The following is a 22,905-nucleotide window of genomic DNA, read 5'->3' as shown; positions in this document are numbered from 1 at the left end:
AACAATTCAAATTAAAAAAAGAAAAAAATCCAATTGGCTGCTGATTAGAATTAGTATGGTACTGATAATTTCCCACACTCACACTGTCCCACAATGCAACGCAAAGCAAAAAGGGAGGGCCTACAGACGATTGGAAAACGTCCAAAATGGGCTGCGTCCAAAATCACATACTACCTAACTACACTAATGAATGCATTTTGTTGGTGGTGTACTATTTTTGACATATAGTAGTATACCAGTGTGTGTGTGTGTGTGTGTGTGTGTGTGTGTGTGTGTGTGTGTGTACGTGTGTTTAATAGAGTATGTAGTATATTTGCAGTTGCCAAATTCGAGTATACTCATAAAAAATCCCTTGTGCCTGAGCTGCTATCTACAATGAGTGTAGCACTGACGAATTTCCACACCCATATTCTCCCACAATGCAATGCAAATTGCAATGCAGTTGAATAAGAATATTTTCTTAAGGACTTGCCTGGTTAAATCAAAAGATAAATGAAAAAATGCAATTCAACGCAGAAATAGAGGGGCTTCTGTGGACTGGAGAAAAAGGGCTGCGTCCAGAATCACATACTACCTTACTAGGCTAATGAATGCACTTTTGTTGGTGTTGTACTATTTTTGATGCTTTGTATAGCATAGTAGTATACCAGTGTGTGTGTGTGTGTGTGTGTGTGTGTGTGTTTAATATAGCATGTTGTATATTTGCAAGTGCCAAATTCCAGTATATACAAAAAACAATGTGCATAGGCTGCTACAATGAGTGTAGTACTGACAAATTTCCACACTCATATTGTCCCATAATGCAGTGCAGTTTGCAATGCAATTGAACAAGAATATATTCTTAATATACTTGCCTGGTTAAATTAAAGGTTAAATTTAATAAAATGCAAATTTAAAACAGAAATAGAGGGGCGTCTGAGTACTGGAGACTGTCCAAAATGGGTTGCATCCAAAATCACATACTACCTCACTGTAAGCCTACTGGTGATTTACTATTTTTGACAATTTGACACAGGCCTCCTATTCAGAATAGTGTTTTTTAGATATATATAGTATGTTCCTCAGCCACAAGTGCAAAATTTCAGTATACACGTGAAATCCAACATGTACAATCAGTAGATATGTGACTATGGTATTGGTGGATTTCCATATTGTTTTTATCCCACAGTGCAGTGCAAGGTGGGCAGGGAGGGGCTACTGACAAGTGGAAAAAATCTGAAATGTAATGCATCTATTATAGAACTATTTTAAATGGGGTCTTTTAAGATCTATATACAATATCATAGAGAAAAATATGCAAACCATGTTTAACCATGCAAAGAGCCATTTAAACATTCACTGGGTTCTCCAATCTGTCACGGTTATCTAACCTGTGTATATGAACCCCTGTGTAGTTGGTGGTGTATTCAGAAGTGCCCAAAGAAGAAGTTTGCCATTTGGGCAAACTCAAAATGTCCAGCATGCACAGGCTGCTAATTACAGCTGGATGATTTTTGACTATGACACTGATGAATTTCCACACTCATATTATCCTGCCATAATAAGCGGAAAGGGAGGGGCTACAGAGGATCGGAACGTTTCAAAAACGGGCTGTGTTCAAAATCTCATGGTACTTACTATAGTAGTGTGTGGTTAAGGAGGAAGCCATGGAACTGATAAAAAAAATTGGCAAGCAACAAATTCGAGTATACTCAAAATATCCAACATGGACAGCCTGCATATTAAAATTGGTTGTTTTTTTGAGTATGACATTGATGGATTACAACACTCACAATGTCCCACAGTGAAATACAAAGTGGAAAGGGAGGGGCTTCTGACAACTGGAAAATTTAGCAAATGTGGCCCCTGCAGAGTTAACTGCTAGCTAGCTACCTTGCTAACAAAAATGCTGGAACTTACATGTAAGGTTAGAAAGTAGCTTTTCTTTTACTAGACAAGAAGACTAGAAAAGAACGTTAGTGAAAACACAGATAAATTAATAAGTCAAATAAAAATAAATGTCGTCTATGGCTGAATCTCAAATGGCTCCCTGCTTCCTACCTAGTGCACTACATGCGTCTTAAATGGGTGACTCCTCCACCCACATAGAGCGGAATATATTTAACAAAGAGCCATTTAGAGGGAAAAAGCCAACATTTAATAACTCAGTGCACTATATAGGAAGAAGGGAGCCATTTGAAATCAGAGGGCGCAGCTTGACATGATGTATGTTGGCATAGCAACATCACTTCTCCACTTTCTGTTAGTAGAAAATGATACAGAATGTTAATATTGTGCATACTAATAGGCCAGAATCATACATTATTATGATTAGCTCATGGTACAGTGTTTAGAATACACTTTGGACACAGCATCCATGATATCGTCGGAGTGCTGCGGACGACATTTTGTTTGCGGCTCCTGCGGTGTGGTGGCAGCGTTTGGCCGAGGCACCTGCAGCAGGACTGGGCTTTGTGCGTCTGATGAATGGGCAGGCCTGCTGCTGTCATTAATGTAGCTCGGGTTCCTCTCCACTGCCCCCCCCCTCCCCTTTTCTCTCTCCCCTCCTACTCATTGGCTTTAGAAGTGGATCCAAATGCATGGCCCTTTTTTTGTGGCAGCGTGTGCCGTTGTCAGTGGGGCGCGACGTTCACATATCAATGAGGACAATGATGTGTGCAGTTTAACCTTTTCACCTCCACCATCAGCCCCCTCCCAGTGCAGACCCTCTCCTGGAAAAAAGGAAGAGAGCAAGCAAACTACTGTGTGTTTTTAGGGTGTTTCCACTCCCTTCGGTTCTATTGTACCTAAATGCGGACTAACTCTAAAGGGTCCATATCCTATTTTTTATGTTAAGGTCCACGTATAACATTAGGGTGGGTTTATGTACCAAGATCATGATTCATTTTGGCATGAGCATTTTCCAACCATCCTTTAGAAAAGGCTGTTTTTGTGACTGTGACCTTATAACTGATATATGTAAATGAGCTCTGTTCTGATTGGCTACCCTGAATTTTGCCCCATTCACAAAGCAGACCCGCTTATAACTTCATCATGGAGAGGTGGGCCTAAACCAAGCCCATATACAGTAGATATGTTGATTTTTTGACATCACAAAAGCAATTAATTCAGATCAGTCTGTTGTGCAGCTTTAATAAAACATGTTACAGTTTACCAAACATACTACATCAAACTCTTTTGAGGAAAATTTGTTTTCCCATGATATGGGCCCTTCAACCTCATGAACCAAAGCATGTACCAATATCTTTGCCTGCTTTACCGAAAATGAAAACTGTAGTGTTTGGGGAAAAAGCACTTTTTCTCACAGGGAGGCCCCAGAAGTCTAGACAGCATCATAAATGCGTATGTTTTCATGATCCTGGAGACATTTGGTCACCACATAGACCTAATTATAAATGCATGGCCACACATTCACATACATTCCTAGGTGTGGGCAAGGGCCGGTATGGAGTATCTGTTACCAGCACCCAATCTTCCAGCTCCTGCAGCACGAGCAGACCAGGCAGCTGGCTCTGGCTGCCTGCATTGTGTTCTGGCTCAGTGGAATTGTGTGGGCTACTAACACTATTGTCCTGCTGTACTCGCTGCCTGGGCTCCTGGCAGGGACACATGCAATATAAGATGCCTATTAGGTTACACCTCGCATGTTGCCATGTAATCGGAGCCTATTGGTCTTTGTGGACAAGGTCCTCATGTTAAGAGGAACCAGCGCTGCGTTTAGTCTCCATACAAGTCCTTACCAAGTGTTGGTTAAAGGCCAAATTTTAATTCTGCGTGTTAATCCTTCTCCACCTCCACAGGATAATAGATGATGGGAAGCAAGAGTCCTTAATTCACTGAGGTTGCACATAAAGCAGGTTATATGAGTTCTAAAAACGCTGTTATGCATTTTTACTACTGTGAAATATGATCCTTTGTTGAACCTAAGGGATCAATCACCAGTATAAATGTTTATACTGCCTGTTATTTATGCATGTATATAAATATAGACATACATAAACTAGATTCACATACAGACACAATCAGATGATATTTTCAAGGATTTGCACCTCATAGAAATGCCATAACTTCAGTTCACATAGCGAATATGACACCAATAGGCAATATGACACCTATAATAGCCTATTAGCATGTGCATGTTTCCTTCAGTTTGCAGTTTGCATGCCACATGAGGCCTTTTCATTTTCCCATTATCAGCTTAAGCAGGTTTGATGCTATAGAATGATTGCTGGAGTTGACAGGAGAATAATTAGGGTAATTTATACACCAGATGACCGATAACAAAGGACAGACTGTGTGGCTAAAATTGCTGAATAAAGGAAACATTTAATTATATCAAAAGCTGTTAGCAGGATAAAGAGTATGCATTTTTTGACCAGCCATTGCAGTCTTAAGAAAAGCAAACATATCAAAATTTAGATTGTGATTTTTCACTTTGGTCGTTTTTGTATATTTTAGCTTACATGTAGAGTACTGTGTAAAAATCAGAGACCACCCTTCATTTATTTATTTTCAGTCAAAATGGCTTTTAATATATAGTTATTCATTTTTTAGTGTTGAGAAAAAACAGAAAACATATTTCATTTAAAAAAAAAAAAGGGGCAAAGCTCGGTCCAAAGCTCAGTCGAAGAAGTTAGTTGAATTTTTGTATTTTCTGCTTCTCACAGTCCAAATTATCTCAAACACATTCAGTGATGTTGAGGTCTGGACTCTGGGGTGGTCAGTCCATTTTTCTGTTTTTCTAATGGGAACAGTTTTGGTGGTCTATGAAGTATTGTTGAGAAGTCTTGGAGTCCCATTTTCTCCCATTTTCTCTGTATCTTTGAACTCCTGGTTTGGAAACTCAAGGTTTTTTTTTTGCTTTACTTATTTTCCTTCACTTGTCATACGTTATGCATTGCAGTCTCCTCAGAAATATCAAAATATCTCAGAAATGATGGCCATTTTCTATATACACTGAATATAAACTGTATAATATACATGTATGTAGTATAAAATCACAGGTAATTTCTTTATGAAATGTAATGCTCTTTTTGTTTTAACAGCTAAATCCTGGCTTTAAGACCATTTAACTACAACATCAAGGCAACATGAAGGTGGTTTCCTCCAAAATCAGAAGCGCGAGCCTGGTGGGATCTGGCTGGATGTTTGAAAGCATGTGTTCAGTCTGAGGCGAGTTTGTGTGGATAGCAGCTGCTCAGCAAACACAGCACTGCACCTTCTTGTGCTCTCCATTCACTCGTGCCAGAAAAGTAAATAGAAAACAATCAAAGAAACAAACAAACAAACTCAGACTGACAGATTTCGGATTGTTGTGCAATGAGATTGGCCTTATGACTGTTACTTGAGACTGTTCTCCCTCTCCACTGCCCTCTGTGTCCTCTTTAAGGATATTAATTGTTGTGTTGTCGAACTTTTCCTCTAAAAAAAGTTTTTTTGCGCTTACAGTGGGATGTACTTTGGATACACAGACCTTTGAACCAAAGCTGTTTTCAATGGTTTCCTATTATTCAGGATTATAACCCCACCTATCTCCAGCACTTTCACAATGACCCTGCTCAGATACCCCGTCCAGTTGCAGCTGCTGCTCAGCACTGTGCTTGGGCCCTGCTTGGGCCTGGAGTTTACAGGAGCACGAGGCCAGTGGGCCCGCTATCTCCGCTGGGACGCCAGCACCAGAAGTGACCTCAGCTTCCGGTTCAAAACGGACGTGTCCACCGCCTTGGTCTTGTACTTCGACGACAGCGGCTACTGCGACTTCCTGCAGCTCATGGTGGTGGAGGGCAAGCTGCAGCTGCAGTTCAGCATTGACTGCGCGGAGACCACCGTGGTTTCGGACAAGCGGGTGAATGACAGCAGCTGGCACTTTGTCAGCCTGGGCAGGTACAACCTGAGGACTGTGCTGGGCGTGGACGGGGAGACCAAGGCCGACGAGGTGCGGCCGCAGAGGCAGTACATGAAGATCGTCAGTGACCTCTTCCTGGGCGGAGTTCCCCAGGACATTCGCACCTCAGCCCTGACCTTACCCACAGCCAAGGACCTGCCGCCCTTCAAGGGAGTTATCAGGGACCTGAAGTATGGCAACAAGGAACCCACGCTGCTCAGCAGCCAGAAAGTCCGAATGGACATGGAGGGCGTCTGCACTGAGAACCCCTGTGAAAATGGAGGGGTTTGCTCCCTCGTGGATGGAGAACCGCTATGCGATTGTTCCAAGACGGAGTACACCGGCCGATTCTGCAGTGAAGGTAATGCGATGTGAATATCTTTACGTATATGTTGACATTGGCTTCAGTTCTCATTTAGTCCCTCCACATGGTTTTAAGTGTGTCTGCTTACACCATCCTGCACCACTTATATTTAATTTTCTGTCAAGATTAGTTTGTTCCAGTGTTTTTGATTGCTAACTGCTTCCGCCGCAGTAATAACTAAAGCAGAGCCTGTATTTGGTCCAGGTTGACGATTTCTCTGCTACAGATTCGCAGAAAGCCGTCCTCCTAAAGCCCCCTTTTTCCCCACACAATCACGATGGCAGATGTCTGACTTTCACCCTTTTGTGCTAAGAATTTCAGCTTTGATTCAATCACAACAACCCCATCTCTTTTCTTCCTTGCTTCAGCTTTTTATTGGCCAGCTGAAAATTGATTTTGATGAAATGCATTATGCTTTAATATGTTCTTGGAACGGCTGCATTTTCACTTGTTCTGGACGAACAAGGCTGTCCATCACGGGCTCGCTTCTTTGTGTAAATCTTCACAAGGCTGGAGGTGTTAGGACGGATGTTAAGGTTTCTTTTTCTTATCAGTTGGTGTTTTTTTTTTTTTATTTATTTTTTCCCTGAAGTAGCCATTTTAGGTCCTCTGGGGATTCTGAGGAGGCCATTTCACACTTTCACAGCTTTATGCTCTGCTGTTGTGTCTCAATAATCGACGGCGAATCTGGTGAATGCATTGAATTCTTGCAGAGAAGATAATTTACATGAAGCGTACTCATTTAAGACCAGTAGAGCGTGCTTCAGGATTGATGGCTTTTATTGACATTTCTCATGCGGGGATTTTGGTTGCAGTGAATGTGTCCTTTTCCATTTGTTACATTCTTTTGAATCTGTTGTTTTATGTGCATCGATTATGTGTGTGTAATATATTTATTAGATATGATAATTTTGCTAGTGTAAAAATAAATGATGACTTTTAAGCTCTTTCCTAAACACCTTTAGATCCTGGTTCATGATCCCAGCAATATAAGGTACCTGAAGTATTTTTAAAGGGGAATTTCATTGATTTTTAAAACAATTCTGCATAATTAAATGTTGAAGATATAAACAAAGTCTTTCAGAGTGATTTGATGTGAAATGTTCCATTCTAGAGAAACATACTGAGTTAGGATTATTCGCAGTGGTGGTGATGGGAGCCAGACATCCTTCACAGAAGGTTATTTACAGCAAATGGTTATGAACAAGGTGTCTGATGTCTGAGACATTCTTTTCATATAAGATTTCATCTTGGAATCCATTTGTAGCTGAGAGGTACATGCATACAGTAAGGCATAATAATTTTTGTAAGGCTTTTTATCAGATTTACCACTATTGTCATTTACATTTACCATTGTAAATATTATTAAAATCACATATAAAACTCAGAAGGCATGTGTAGGTTCTTATAGTGATATAAGAAAGAAGATACCCAATATATAAGCATGTATTAAATGTAGAAATTAGGACTATATCCACTGGGATTACTACAATAGAGACATGTAATATTTATTTCTGTAGGGTTACAAATGCAGTAAAATGAATAAATGTTGATAATTTAGCTTAGTAACACAGCATCGTCTAAACATTCTGCTCATCCGTAAAACAATAAATACATCATCACCTTTGTTAATAGTGTATATTTGTGTCGTTGTTATCATGACCCCTGGTTCCTGTCAACACCACTCTAAAGAAATCAAAGTTGGTCAATTTCTCAATTCACATCAAACCACTGTGACTTTGTTTACGTTTTTATATTTAAGCAGAAATTCCAAAGAATTATGAAATTCCCCTTTAATTTGTATCTTCTTGTTTTGTTGCTGCATTGCTGCTATAGTTAGACCTACAGCACCTCTTATCACTGCACAATGCCTCTTGTTTGTATGTGAAATCACCTCTATTACCTATAACTGGACCTGGGCGAACACTGAATCCTCTAGGGAAAGATTGAAGACGGGGCTACCGTCTCGATGAGACCTGAGGATTTTTCCTTGAAGAGTGAAGCGCTTCAGCTTGGTGGGTGATAAATGGCGAGTGTGCTGTGCCATGTTGGTAGTTCTCCTCACTGCAGACACGACCCAACCTCTCCAGCGCTGCCTCCAACACAAAATGGCTGAATACAGATTACCGCTCCTGTACACAGTTGTGTCTGCTGCGGTTTTCTGAGTGTGAAAGCCATGTGTATGATTTCATTTCGTACGTTAATCTGCACGTGTGTGCAAGTGTATACAGGTTAGTCTTGTTTTGTCTCTATCTATATGGAGCAGCGCTCCTGCAGAGATTATATCCGGTGCCTGCTGCTGGTGAGCTCTGGCAGCCGAGCCGGTTTGGAGGGGCACTAGGCTTAGATTTATAGGCGGTAGGCTGAGCAGAGTTTTTAGGCTTGATTTATTGTTGTTGTTGCTCTCCATCTTGTTTGGCTGGCGGGGTCCTGCAGTCCACTGATAGGGGCCAAAGCCAGTAAAAGCTGCTCTGATGTCTCTGAAGCCCAGGAAACAGTGCAGGCAATCATAAAAGAATAAATAACCTCATTTATGGGGCCAAGCACAATTTATATGGACGCAGTGGGGAGGGTGCACTTAAATGCTCTGCCTGAGGGCATGAAATGCTCACCCTCTAGCCTATCACATCTCCCCCTCTCTCTTTATTGGGATCTTTCACAAATGCAGGTAATGCTGACATGCAAATGAGCTGACGGAATCAGAGATCAAACAAATGAGGAGGAAATAAATATACAGGGTGTCCCAAAAAAATTGACATCATTTGAGATGTGAATGTCTGAGTAATGTCCTGGGCAAACAAAATTAAATAGGCTTCATGTCAAACAATACAAGATTTATTTTTCAAAATTCAAACAAGTTCAGAGGGATGTAGATTTTATAACCGATTTCACAGCTTCACAAATGTAATATCTTCCGATACTGGTGGTCATCCAGATCCCTCTGCCCTGCACAGACAGCCTTCCTCTTTGAATCTTTTGTGCCATGTCCAAATCTGCTTTCCAGTTGGTGCATTTTTACTGAATTTTCTCGAAAATGAACGCTGCACACTCTAGTCTGACTGTGTTCGAGCATATCTAACACACAAAATGCCTTTTCGTTTACAGTGAACGCCGTTCTTCAACCTGAAAAAAAAAACTTGGTTAGTTTTTACACATTTGAGATCATTTGAGGGAGAATTGGCTGTTATTAGACCATGAAATGATGTCAATTAGGACACCCTGTATACACTAAGTCAGTTTATTAGGAGCACCTACCTTGTACCTACACTCATTAGCAGTTCATCAGAAACTGATTAACACTTTATAGATATAATTAAGATTAACCCATTTGTTACGGCACAATCTGGGCGTTTTTCCACTGCGTATTCAAAAACAAGAACCAACCCAAATAGGAGACAACAGAACTCATGGTTCTAGATCTAGTTCGTTTTCCACCTGCTTGAGCAGTAGCTTTGAATAGTCATAATAACTACAATTAGCAATTCTTATTGCCATTTTACACCACTGTCTGTCTAAAGAGTCTAATTTGGCTAATTACTTATGTTGCTTGCAAGTTAGCTTAACTCATTTTGGTAATGTGAAATAATATACTGCACTTTTCTGTAGGCGCACACTCACAAAAGTGCCTACAATTACACAGACTCATGTGTAGAGTCGAGTAAAGCTCATATTTTTCTCTGTCGGTCGTGAAAAAACTGAGCAACAACACGAATTGTATGGAAAGCTAGCATAAATGCTAATAGCTCTCAACAAAGTAATAATCATCATGGACATCATGTCGTTCTATTTCAGCTTACATTCTGGAGCTGTATTACAGAAACTTCTTAAGTCTGAAATCTTATCTGCTTAGTCACCATGACAACTTCAGTTAGGACTGAATTTAGGACAGAAGTTCATAATTTTATCCATTAACTACAGATTACAGCATTACAGAAACATCTTGACTTGACAAAATTTCTTAAATTCTGTCCTAACTTTAAGATAAACCCCAGAGGAGTCTTAACTTCTGTTTTAACCATCTGTTTCTATTGTTTTGTGCAGTGAGAGGCAGCTCAGTTCACTGTAACTGGCATAATGACATTACATTGATCTACACTGAAAACGGTGCTTTGACTTTGAATTTCTAACAGCATTCTAAAAAATCGCACACACTGCAGACTCGATCTCCACCGTCCCCTCTTATTACCTTTGTGTTATTGTTGATGAAAACTAGTCAGATAAAATATTACAGTGATGGCAGTAAATAATAAGGAGACTGGACATGTGTCTGTTTATTAGAGGAATAATGTTAGCAAGCTCAGCTAACTGGGAAACTGAAACTGAAACTGGGGGCAGCGATGCTCTGATAAAGAGCACAAAGCGCTCTTACAATACACTTAACTTCAAGCTTATCTCACTTTAGTTTTGTTTGTCCTTTTATACATCAGTAACGGTAGCTAACATTAGCTGTCTGGCTAACTAACTTGATTATTTTGACTACACTTTTACATTTCAGCTGTGTGCATATGGTTGGTTGCTAGGTAACAGACAGTTGATCGTCAACTTTGATTGAGTAAGTTAAGATTTCCAAATTTGAGATAAGAAGCTGTAAGATAAGATTGCTAAATTAAGATAAGATTTGCTTCTGTAATATGAATTTGTGAAAAGTCTTATCTTGATCTGTCAGATCTTAAGTTAAGACGAAAAGATAGGAAGTTTCTATAATTCACCCCTGTTGTGCTTATTGGTGATGTAATAATGCTTGTGACTTTACTGTCACCTGGAAAAGTAAAGAATTTACTACATTTAAAAGTGACTTAGCTTCAGTTGCAAAGGCGACCAAAGACAGAGGAGAACAGCCTCAAGTCCCATTAGGTCCTTCTGCTATATTCTTAAAACAAGGTGTACTCTGCCATAAAAGGACCATTTTTAGTTCCCCAAACCAGTGTTTCCCATCCCCGGTCCTGGAGACCACCTGCTCTGCACATCTTAATGTTTCCCTGCTCCCCCCCACACCTGATCCCACGGATCAGCTCATTAACAAGCCCTTACTGAGTTAAAGTGGGTGTGCTAAAACAGGAAAAACACTTCATTGTGTAGGGCAGTGGGCCCTCAGGAACACGGTTGGGAAACACAGCCCTAGAGAACCCTTCAATGGATGGTTCGTTGGAGAACCATTTTTGTAAATGAGATGAGTGAGTGTGAAGAACTTTATTAAAGTTTAAACAATCTCTCCATAATGTAAAGGTTCTGTGAAGAACCAGTTAATTGGGATAGGACCTTTACATCATGTGAAGGTACTTTAAACCTTTAAAACCTTCTTTGAATTCACAAATATGTCTTTCAAAAATATGGTTCTTCTATGGCATCACTCAAAGAACCCTTTGTGGTACCTTTTTAAGAGTGTATTTGGAGGTTAAGCTTCATCACACTTGCACACCTCATTTACCAAAACGGTTCTTGAAAGAACGTTTTAATGGAAGGTTCTTTAGGGAACCAAAAGTGGTTCTCCAATGACATCACTCCATGGAAACCTTTTTGGCGCTTTTATCTTTAAGAGTGTCAGTAATTATAAAGCTATATAGCACCTACAGGTTGGGCAAAAGCACATTGTTAAAAGCCATTTATCTCCGCGTGTTTTAGCCTGTGAAAACACTCTATATCATTAGAGTAGTGGCAAGTAAACATAAATGAAGTAAAAAAGTAACAAAAATGTCTTCTTTTGAAAAAAAGAAGATCTTGTGAGCTTGTTTGAAGGACAAAGTGTGGTTCCGAATGTCTCAGGATGATAACAGACCAAATGATGAATGGAACAAAAGAAATGTCTGAAAATAACATGGAAAAATGTCCAGTTCCATTGACTTACATTAAAAGTAAAGTATGTTTTTTCCTTCTTCTGTAAAGTTTTGTTCTGACAGCCGTGATATATAATTCTACAAATTATACAAAGAATTTTACAAATGTACAACCAACATCAGAGCAATATATTGTCGGACAACACCAAACCAGAATATGTCAGCAATATTCTCAGCAATATCATCATGAGATTTAAGCACACTGTGATTTTAAAAGAGTGAAGATATGACCTAACAAATTGCGGATATTTGCAAAAAACGTATATACCTAAAGGAGGATGTATGTATATACGTACACATATACACACGCACACACACACACACACACACACACACACATACACACACCTACGCATACAAGAGGAAAAGCCATTTATTTAAGTTTCTCTCCATAAAACTGGTCATAGTAATTCAAAAATCGATTCCTTTTCCTAGTTTCTACAGGATTGGAGAAGTAATTTAAATCACACTAAAAAGAGCAACAGGGTTGACTGAGAATTAAAACTAGCAGGTAGAATAAAAAGATTAACAATGTACTACAACATTGTTAGTAAAGTTATTATAGTAACAAATAATACCTTTGAGATGAAAGGAATAGGTCATTTTAATGGGGTTAAAAATGTGAGCACATAAGTTGGACCAAAATCTGTTAGTTATCTCACACTGAAAAAAATAGGTGAGTGAAAGTTTTATCAGCAGATCCACAGAATGAGCAAGAGCTATTAATGTCTACAAACTTAGAAATAACAGAATTCACACAGTATATCAATAAATATACTGGACTGCATTGACACAGATGACATCACTACTTATTTATTTATTGTATTTATTGTAACAATAGTGTTTTTCTGAGCAAATAAATGCCCGTTAAATAGCTTTTTAGGTCTAAATTTCTTTGGTGAAAAGTGTGCAGTACTGCATATCGTCGCTGTCCAGTGAAAACCATGTATCTCCATTTTTGTTGATTTTTAGTTTTCTACATTATTTCAACACTCCAGCTGTCCTTTACATTGTGTAAAAATGTCATGATGAATGGACCAATAGAAATGCTTTAAAATCACCTGGAACAAAATCTCTTTACATTGACTTACATTGAAAGGTGAGAGTGTTTTTCCTTCTCCTGTAAAGTTAATATTTTGGAGATACTTGTTTTCATTGGACAGCGACGATATGTTAGGTGTACCTGATGAAATTGCCAGTGAGCGTAAACGCAAGGTAACTAATAAACTGACCACAGAAATCTAGAAATCCTATGACCGAGCTGAACCTGAGCTTCACTCCCAGTGAGACTTCAAGGCATTTGGAACGTGAGCAAAACACTTTGATTCGGGTCCATATGGCAGCACTTAGTCAGCAGTGTAGAAATTAGTCTGCTATGTGTGTTAGCGAGAACGCATTTGCTTCCAAGTGCAGAGGCAGCAACAGGAACTTGACACTTCTCTCGACGGGCAGATGGCTAAAATGGCCTCGGAACTATTTGCTGTTGCTGTAGCGTATGTTCCTTCCTCAGCGGCGAGCGCGATAGCCGCACCGCTACATCATTTGTGAACGCGTGTAATCTTTTGGCGGCTTAGAATAATAAACATTTGGCTGCCAAGCGAACGCTCAATCTGTCCTCCCATGTGGACGGTGTTTGAATTAGTGCACTGGGGCTTACGTTTAATCCAGCCACTGTTCACAAATCTCCTCACATGTTCATCACAAGTTCACCAGGAACCTAGAGAGCATCACTGTACACAGTTACTACAGACATAGGCAACTCCTAAATGCTGCTTTGTTTACATTTTCAATCATCTGTCAGGAGTCAGGGCTGATAGATTTACTGTCCTCAGCCAAGACAGATCAAATTTGAAGCTATTTCAGGAGAAACTTCAGTTTCAGTAACAGGTTGTTGACAGATCCTGAGGTTTGACAGAAGAAGCTGCTGGAACGTCCTCCGCTTATCGATCTTGAGGGGGAAAATGAATCCTACTCCTTGGTAATCTCTCAGAGAAACTGGGTCAAAAGAGAAATGTGAGAACAGCTTGAGAAGAGCAGGCCAGGCTAGACACGGCAGAGCAGGTCAGACATCAGAAAAATGGAGCAAAATTCAGCTCAAGCTGAACCTCATGGCCAGCAGTACAGCAGAACGTCATGGTGTTTAGGCCTCCCTGCCCTTCAGCCACCCTAAAGCATCTCATCAGTGCCGTAATATCCAAAAGCACGGTCTGTTAATAAGCAAAACTGACCAACGCACCCGTCTATGCTCTGACATGACGTGGAAATGAGTGCCCACAAGTGCGCCGTGTTCAGACAGCAGGCCCTACACACAGCAACATGCGCAGGACTAAATTGATTTCTAATATAGCTCTGATTACTGTGAATTAAAACCATTAAATGTGAAATCGCCTCCATCAGGTTCTTTTTAATTTGTGGCATTAATTGCTATTTGTCCTCTGACTGAAGCAAAGATCACAGGGTGCACTCACTTTAAGGGCCTCCCAAGATATTTGTTTTTAAATTATGGCATTAAAGATACAGGGAAGGTATTCAGTTGTCTAATAAGCCTCCTTTTGTGTTTATCACAGAGACTAGCAGTGCTGCTTCACTTTGGAAGGATATTAACCCTGAAGTGCATCATTTGTACATAGCTCAGGTGCTAGTGACCCAATGCATATATATATATATATATATATATATATATATATATATATATATCTAGTACAATATATATGTGTCTAGTACAAATTGATTTACAAGCCACAGGGATGCACTGATATGGGAGTTGTAGGCCGATGCCGATATCTGCCCACGTGTATCTGCCCCTTCATACATGCATATTTCTAAAATGTAGAAATTGTGACTACATGTATCCAGATTAGTATTGCAGAAAAATCAAACTTTTTTCTGTATACAAACGCAATAAAATTAGTAAAATACAGATATTTTAGCATAGTAACCCGCCCTCACCTAAGCATTCTGCTTTTGAAAATTACGATAAATGCATAATAAACAAATAATAAATAGATCAGTTTGAAATATCACATCTACATATCCATCCAATGCCATTTTTTAAGCAATTATTCATTGACACCGCTGTGCATCCTTAATACTGCTTCTACAACTACTACTACTATGTTTATTCATAAATATGTGCCTTTAAATGTGTTTTTTTAGATGCAAGTTAACAAAACAGATCAAAGTGAAAATGTACTGTTGTCCCAAAACAGTGTAAATGTACCCTCAAAGCTACAGCATGGTCCTTAAAATCCTGTGCCTTTAATGAGTTTTAACCCCTTAAATGGCCATGGGCCCACCGACAGGCCCAAAGCTTTATTACACACTCCTATAACCTAAGAATAACTCAGCCAGTCCCTGTAGTTACTGAATAACAAGCCTTAGTATGTAATAAGCCTGAGATCTTAAGGGGCTAAAGCTACACTACATTTACGTTGCCAGAAAAGGGGCATATTTGTACCATTGCTTATCATTAATAGAATCAAAAATCTGGACCTGTATTACAGAAACTTGTCCTAAGTTAAGATTAGACAGGCTCAAGATAAGATTTTCACAAATTCGTATTACAGAAGCAAATCTTATCTTAATTTAGGAATTTTATTTATCTTACAGCATCTTATGTCAAGTTAGGAAATCTTAAACTACTCAGTTGAGGTCAATAAACAGCTGTTGTGTCTGTTACCAAGCACTTAATGATATGCGCACAGTTAGCCAGACCACTACCGTTCCAAAGTTCAAACAAAGAATATTGTGAGTGCGCCCCCGGCTGTTCAACAGGGCATCACAGCTCCCCGGTTTCAGTTACTGTTTCCCAAAGCTTTAGAAGGCCATGCTAACGTCATTCCTCCTAATGAACAGCTACAAGTTCATCTTATTATTTACCACCATCCCTGCAGTGTTTTATTATGCACATTTTCACCGACATTAACACATACAGATAATGAGAGGGAATAGGCGAGAACGTGTCTGCAGTTTTTAATGTTTTTGATCTGCAGATTTAGGGAAAAACATCACTCTCACAAGCAAAACTTTTGCAGTTTGAATAAATGTAATACCATTATGTAAGCTATAATGAACATGTCACAGTTGCCTGTCACAGTTGCTTAAAAACTGTGTTTTCAGTAGGAAGGCTAACATTGAAAACAGAAGGTCAAAACAGACGTTAAGACACCACTGGCTTGGGAAATTCTGTCTAGTTAGGATGTTTCTGTAATACTGTTTTCTTGTCTGGAAGTGGGATACGAATATGAAGTTAAGAATTGTTACTCTGTAATCGCAACTGTCCTAAATTCAATCCTAAAGATAAGATTTCAGAGTAAGGATGTTTCTGGAACACAGCCCATGGGGTCAAGACAGGCTGTGTCTAAAATACAGATACAAAACAGTAAAAGACATAAAATAGCTAGGATTGATAAAATAACTGATAGCAAGTCATTACGTTATGTATTTAGTCCTACAAGAGAAAGCTGTCATTTTGGTACATCCAGCCAGTCCTGGGATTTGAACCCAGGACCTTCTGGTTGCTGATTCACCTCTCATAAAACTGAGGATTAGTTTAGCCCTTACGAGAGTGAGAAGATATTGAGGACGTTTGGGAGCAGTGTATATATATAATTATTATTATTTGATATTTGTTATTTGAGCAAAAAATGGTTGAGATGGAGGAAATGAGGTCACGGGTTGCTAGAGGCTAAGAATTAATGGTTAAGGAGGTGAGTCAGATAATGCCAGTCCGAACTGGTCACTGAAGAAAGTGATGCATTGAATTTACTTACTTCAATTGTTTTATTTATTCTGCCAACGTTACACAATATTTTTTTTTACCTTTACTTACTTTTGGTTACTTTCGATGTGATGTAATATATTTTAACAATTAACACATTTGAACCAAGTAAATTCCACATGTCACTTTTTATAGTGTAAGGCGTAAAAATGCGTCTGGAGAAAGTGTGTGTGTGTGTGTGTGTATGTGTGTGTGTCTGCAGTGAGAGAGAACTCTGACAGGCTGGGAGTGTGTGTGGACTAGTGCTTCACACAAGCATCAGCGTCTCATAAATCCACGACCCTCTCTACAGGGAGCAGGCTTGGCCCTATAGCGCCTGTTTGGATTTATGGCTCAGGCGTGGATGTGGGTTGAAGAAAAGCGTGTGGGACGCGGGACAGGACATGGATCTTTCAGCTCTTCTGCTAATTTTGTGGGTCAAATGCTACCATATGACCCCATCTGACCTTGCTATGGTGTTTGAAGGGTCTAAAGGGGGTTTCAGGACATGCACAAGGCAGAAAGTGCCTCGTGCATGCTTAAGCAGGTGTGGCAGGGTTTGCATGATGGATTTCATGCAACGATAATATGAGTGGACTCTAATCTCAGAAATCTTTCTCTCTTCTTGTTTTTTTTTTGTTCTTTCCTTTGTGTCCTGTCTGCTGTCGCTACACCAGAGGCCAACAGCATCCCAGGTGAGTCCACAAAGGAAACAGATCTCCAATACACCTCTGCCTTCTACACATACACTGGGGTTCAATCCCCTGCCCAGGCAAGGACCCTACACTATACCAATAAGAGTCCTTGGGCAAGACTCCTAACACTACCGTTACCTACCTATGTAAAATGATCAAATTGTAAGTCGCTCTGGATAAGAGCGTCTGCCAAATGCCATAAATGTAAATCCTATGTCATTGAAAAACTTATTTTTCTCACTTTTGACATAAAAGTTTTTGATGCAGTATGCAGAACTCCCCATTCCATATGATCCATATATGGAAACTAAGCTGCAGTCTGTTTGAATGAACTGTTTTTGTGATGTAACAAAAACCCAAGCATTTACAAATGTCCCTCTATTTGCTCTACACCAGTTTAGCCCCTCTTATTCATGCTGAAGTTAACAGGAGTGTTTCAGCTCAAAAAGTGTTTTTGCATGAGGCACGATACAGGACAGCCAATCAAGACAGAGCTCATTTACATATATCAGTCTTAAAGGCACTTTACCAAAAACAGCCAGTTTAATTCTGAGATAAAGAGAGGTTGGAGAATAGTCATGCAAAAATAATTTTCTTCAGAGAAAAAATGAAAATGAAGATAATAACGATACTTGTAGGATATGGTGCCTTTAAGAAAAAATAATGGAAGGCTTCAAGAATAGGAACTGAGTCTGAAAAGATATCCCCGGGTCTGTTCTTCTCCACTGCGCATTTACAATTATAATGCTGTCAAAACATAATAATTCAGTTTCACTAAAGGACGTTTTACAACAGCACAGCGCAGGTGAAGGAAATATTATATTTCCAAAAGGTTAACACTGACTTCTGGTGATTATTTTATTATTTTATGTTTAATGTTGGTGAAATGCAAACTGTTTTACAATGTCTTGTTGACTTTTTCACTGGCAATGTAAATGTTTTTTCCTTGTGGAAGAATGTGCTCTGAGATGTGTTTCTCTCTGCATCTGTCTTTCCTTCTCTCTCCTCACAGGCTTGGCACACATGATGGCTGAACAAGGTACGCCTCTCTGTCCTCTTCTGATCAGCATGGATTTGTTTTGCATGTTCAAAAATGCCTGATGTGCATTTGCTGTGTGTTGAAGGAGTTGAAAATAAAGGTTCCTCAGGGGTTCTTGAAATGGGCATACAGTTCCAAGAGAAACCTAAATTTGGTATAGAACCTTTACATTACATGGAAGTTCTGTAGCTCCTCCTGCAGGACCCCTAGTGGCCGTTCCTTCAGCGGAGTGGAAGTTGATCTAAATGGTTTTAATTAACACAATCCAATAAATTGCTTTCCCTGTAACTGTATAAGTTGAGCAAGGGAACTATTGTCTGTCTGTGTGTGAGATGTTGTGACTCTGTGTTGAGCTGTTAGTGAGCAATGCTGGGTGAAAGGGGAGGGGTGATAAACCCCTGCTGTGAAAACTATTCACGCCTCTCCATAAAGATAGTGCTGAGATAAAACAGACAGCACAACTAGGCAGAGTAATAAGGCTGGATGTAACTGTGAGCGAACTTTAATACTTTAATAAACAAAACAACTAGTAGAAATACTAAGTACAAAACCAAATCACAAACTACAAGGCTTTAAACCAAGAAACACATTAAGCAAACCAAATGTAGGAAAGGCACATAACCACAACATGTCACAATGTAGCATAAAGTAGACTAGACAACCAAGGATTGAAACAAGGGCTTGATATAGGCTAGAAACAATAGGGAAAAGCTGGGAGAGGGAGGAGACAGGAACTACAAACAGGTGGGAATCCTAATAGGGAAGGTGGGAAAAAGGTGGAGCAAAGGAACCAAAACAAAAAACATGGGAAAAAGCACATGGCTACAAGACAGAGGAAGAAAAAGGCACACTCAGGGAGACAATAGGGAAACTGTGACAACAATAAAAAACATAGCATTTAAATACGATAAAACCATTTTCATAAATGTCGATTTACTTGTTTGCTCACCTGTGAAGGTGAAAAAGGAAAAAGGAAAAGCATAGCTTTTCACCTGAGCACTCTTGTGGAAGTTACTCAAAAAAATAATCCATTCCTAATTAATTAATACTTCTACCCAAATTATAATGAGATTACTTTCCTTGCTTCATTTTACTACTTTACTCCTGTGTTACTCTCTAAAATTCATACACATCTATACCAATTGGAAAGAATCACGTCTGCCTGTTTAGGTGAGGTTGGGATTCTCTCTTCTTCAGGATGAAGAACATTATCTCATATTAGTGTGATCAGATGGTTTGACAGATAGCTCACCAAGTTCTTAGCTCTTCCCGCACTCGTGCTACACTGGTCACAGCCAAAATCGCAGTTGCACAGTCAGTTGTTGTTGGTTGAAAATTCATGCACAAAGTATGTAACAAAATTAATATATAAAGACATATGAGTAATGCACGTAATAACATTCTTATTAAGTTCTTATTAAGTTAGTCACTAACATGATTACAGGAATTTAACCCTTGTGTGCTGTTCAGGTCTGTGGGACCCATTTTCAGTGTTCACCAAAAGAAAAAACGATGCAATTTATTATTATTTCACCTCAGATTCTTGGTCTTTGCTCATTTTATGTGAAGAACATATAAAATACCACATTTTTGATAACTTCACACTGTTCACCCCCCACACATTTATATTACACATGTGGTGTTGGCTGAACCCGCTGGCAGTAAAAGTGTGGAGATGCTGTGTCCTTCACTCTGCTCTCCTCCTACATGGCCTGCTGTTAGTATGTGTGTGTCTGTGTGTGTGTTTGTGTTTGTATATGTGTGTGTGTGTGTGTGTGAGGGTGGACAACAAGGACAGGCTGCTGACTGGCTAGAGCTGCTAAAGAAGAACCCTAGATGGCCACTTGTGATATTTTAAACATCTGGTATTTTTACATAAATTGTTTTGGCTGTAATGATTTAAAAACCCAATAATGCGGTGGGTCCACCAGACCACTGAGTAACAACATCAACACCACACAAGGGTTAAATTGTAATGCATTACACTGCTTCATTACAGGAACAGGTAATTACATGTACAGTATTAATGTGTCCCATATTACCCCCAACACTGCAACAGAGGGGCCACCCAACTAGGCAGAAATTGCACTTTATGGCAACTGAGCGAGTTAAACTGTAAATCATCCATTCAAAGGTTCTTTAGGGAGCCAGAAGTGGTTCTCTGATGGCTTCACTCAAAAACACCTTGGAACCTTTATTTTTAAGTCTAGCATATTGTATCTGTTTCTCTAACTTCTTCTACCGTTTTTCTTTCTCCTCACCAACGCCTTCCTCCTTGTGGATCTTCTCCTCTCCTCTTTCACCCCTTTGACCTCTAGCCAAGAGCAAAGGTACTGCACTCTCTGTTCCTCTTCTGCTGTATCTGGATTGAAAAGTGAAACATGCTCTTGTGCAGCGCGCACCACTGTGCGCTGTAGTACGTTTGTTTTGTTGCGTTTAGCATTCTTTGTTAATGGCTGCCCACCACGGGTGCCTGGATTAAGCAGATAATTAAATGAGCTTTAATTGAAGGCAAACAGACAAAGGGCGTTCTGCCTACAAGACTGAGTGAAGCTAACTGCTCTGCTCGGTCTTACGACCGACAGACGGCGGAGTATAAAAGCAATCTCTTACTCGCAGCTTGATTATAAAGTCCTGAGAGAGTTCATGAGGCTCAGACCAGCCTTTCAAGTGCTGTTTTTGCTGTGGTTTGGGTTTCGGATGTGGAATATGAGAAACGATGGCTGAATGAAGTTGAATGGTTTCCTGATTTTCTTGGTTTCAGGCACACAAGCTTGAATGGCAAACCAATCGATGAGCATGCTAAGAAATAATAGCAGTAAAAGTGATAAAGTGCAAGGAATGGAGGTAGAAAAAGAGTAGAGTGGACCTGAGATATTTTTAGCATGGATGGATGTACTGTCAGTCATCTCTGGTTGGGTTCTCTAGAGGTTCCTGTAGTTGATTTAGCTTCGGCCTGCATCTGCTGGGGGAGGCCCAGTGGGCGCACCAACTGCCTACGGCTTTTTTAGTCTCTGTCGTAAAAAACCTTTGTGTCTTTTAAAAGGGAAATTATAGTAGAAAGAAAAATTTCTAATTTAACGTACAGTAATGTAACCTAATTTTATTACAAGTAATTTTGGACCATTTCTATTGGTCTATTCACAAAGGTTCACATAATGGATCAGGCAGCTGTTTTGTTACTGTCAGATCAAAATAACTTCACATAATTTGGAACCTCCAACTGCCCTTTACATTGTTCCAAAGTTTCATGACAAACTGACCAATAGAAATGATCCAGAATTGCTTAATATTAATAAATAAGTCAAGTCAAGTCAAATTTATTTATATAGCGCCTTTTACAACAGATGTTGTCACAAAGCAGCTTTACAAAGAATCCGGGTCCACGCCCCCAGTGAGCAAGCCTTGGCAACAGTGGCAAGGAAAAACTCCCTCAACAGGAGGAAGAAACCTTGAGAGGAACCAGACTCAAATAGGGGAACCCATCCTCCTCTGGTCGACACCGGATAACAGCACAGACACAAAACAGTATAAGTGGATACAGTTTAACACCACTGTGCAGTGCGCCGGCCGCATCAGTCACGTCAGACCCTCTTAGGACAGGCAGCCGTTCAACTCAGGGAAAAAGAGGGGGAGGGGTGGGGGAAAGGGGGGGGGATAGGTGGGGAGGGGGGTATTAGAGGGACATAGTTAGGAAATAAATAGCCTAAAATTTAATTACATTATTATCACCATTCTGGATTTACAAGGTTTTGTTCCATATCAACGATGATATGAGAGCGAGCACATCCACCCTGACACTACATTTCTCTATGGGTTTTTTGCTATTATGGATCTTTACTACTAGCTACCGTGTCCACTAATACTGTACCTGGCACACCATTAATGGAGCCCATAATGACACAACCTCATTGAAAATGTACTATCATTTAGGAGTCCAAGCCTGCTGACTCATTCACTGTGTCTGTGTGACATTAAAGTCATTTGAAACCCAGCGTGGAAAGATGGATAGACAGACTCTGACTGTAAAAGTCTGTGTGCTTCAATAATCAGCCGTACGCAGAGGAGAAATGAGCCAGGCTGAGTGGACGCGAGGCATATGCTTCTGTATTTAGACTAAACAGCCCCTGTCCTCTAGGGCTCTGTGGACCTTTACAGTGAGAGAGAGAGAGAGAGAGAGAGAGAGAGAGAGAGAGAGATAGAGAAAGAGAGGGAGACACATGAAAACATAATAGAGAATGAGAGTGCAATATAGATAGGGTAAGTAAAAAGACACATAATATATATAGATGTATGTACATCATATATACATATATATATATATATATAT

At 39.8% G+C, this 22,905-nt stretch overlaps 1 protein-coding gene across 1 annotated transcript in view; it reads left to right on the top strand.

Annotated features, from left to right (window-relative positions):
- The window catches only part of nrxn3a (neurexin 3a), a 485,766-nt gene that overhangs the window by 3,486 nt on the left and 459,375 nt on the right, over positions 1-22,905 (top strand). Inside the window, exons 2-5 of the mRNA XM_036592585.1 lie at positions 5,046-6,245; positions 17,519-17,536; positions 18,549-18,575; positions 20,894-20,905. Of these exons, the coding sequence (XP_036448478.1) occupies positions 5,549-6,245; positions 17,519-17,536; positions 18,549-18,575; positions 20,894-20,905 (754 nt within the window). The 5' untranslated portion in view covers positions 5,046-5,548. The remainder of the gene's footprint in view (positions 1-5,045; positions 6,246-17,518; positions 17,537-18,548; positions 18,576-20,893; positions 20,906-22,905) is intronic.

The sequence above is a fragment of the Colossoma macropomum genome, unplaced genomic scaffold (assembly GCF_904425465.1).
Source record: "Colossoma macropomum unplaced genomic scaffold, Colossoma_macropomum, whole genome shotgun sequence".
NCBI lineage: Eukaryota > Metazoa > Chordata > Actinopteri > Characiformes > Serrasalmidae > Colossoma > Colossoma macropomum.
Note: the sequence above shows the minus strand (reverse complement) of the source record. Positions and strands in the feature narration are given on the sequence as shown.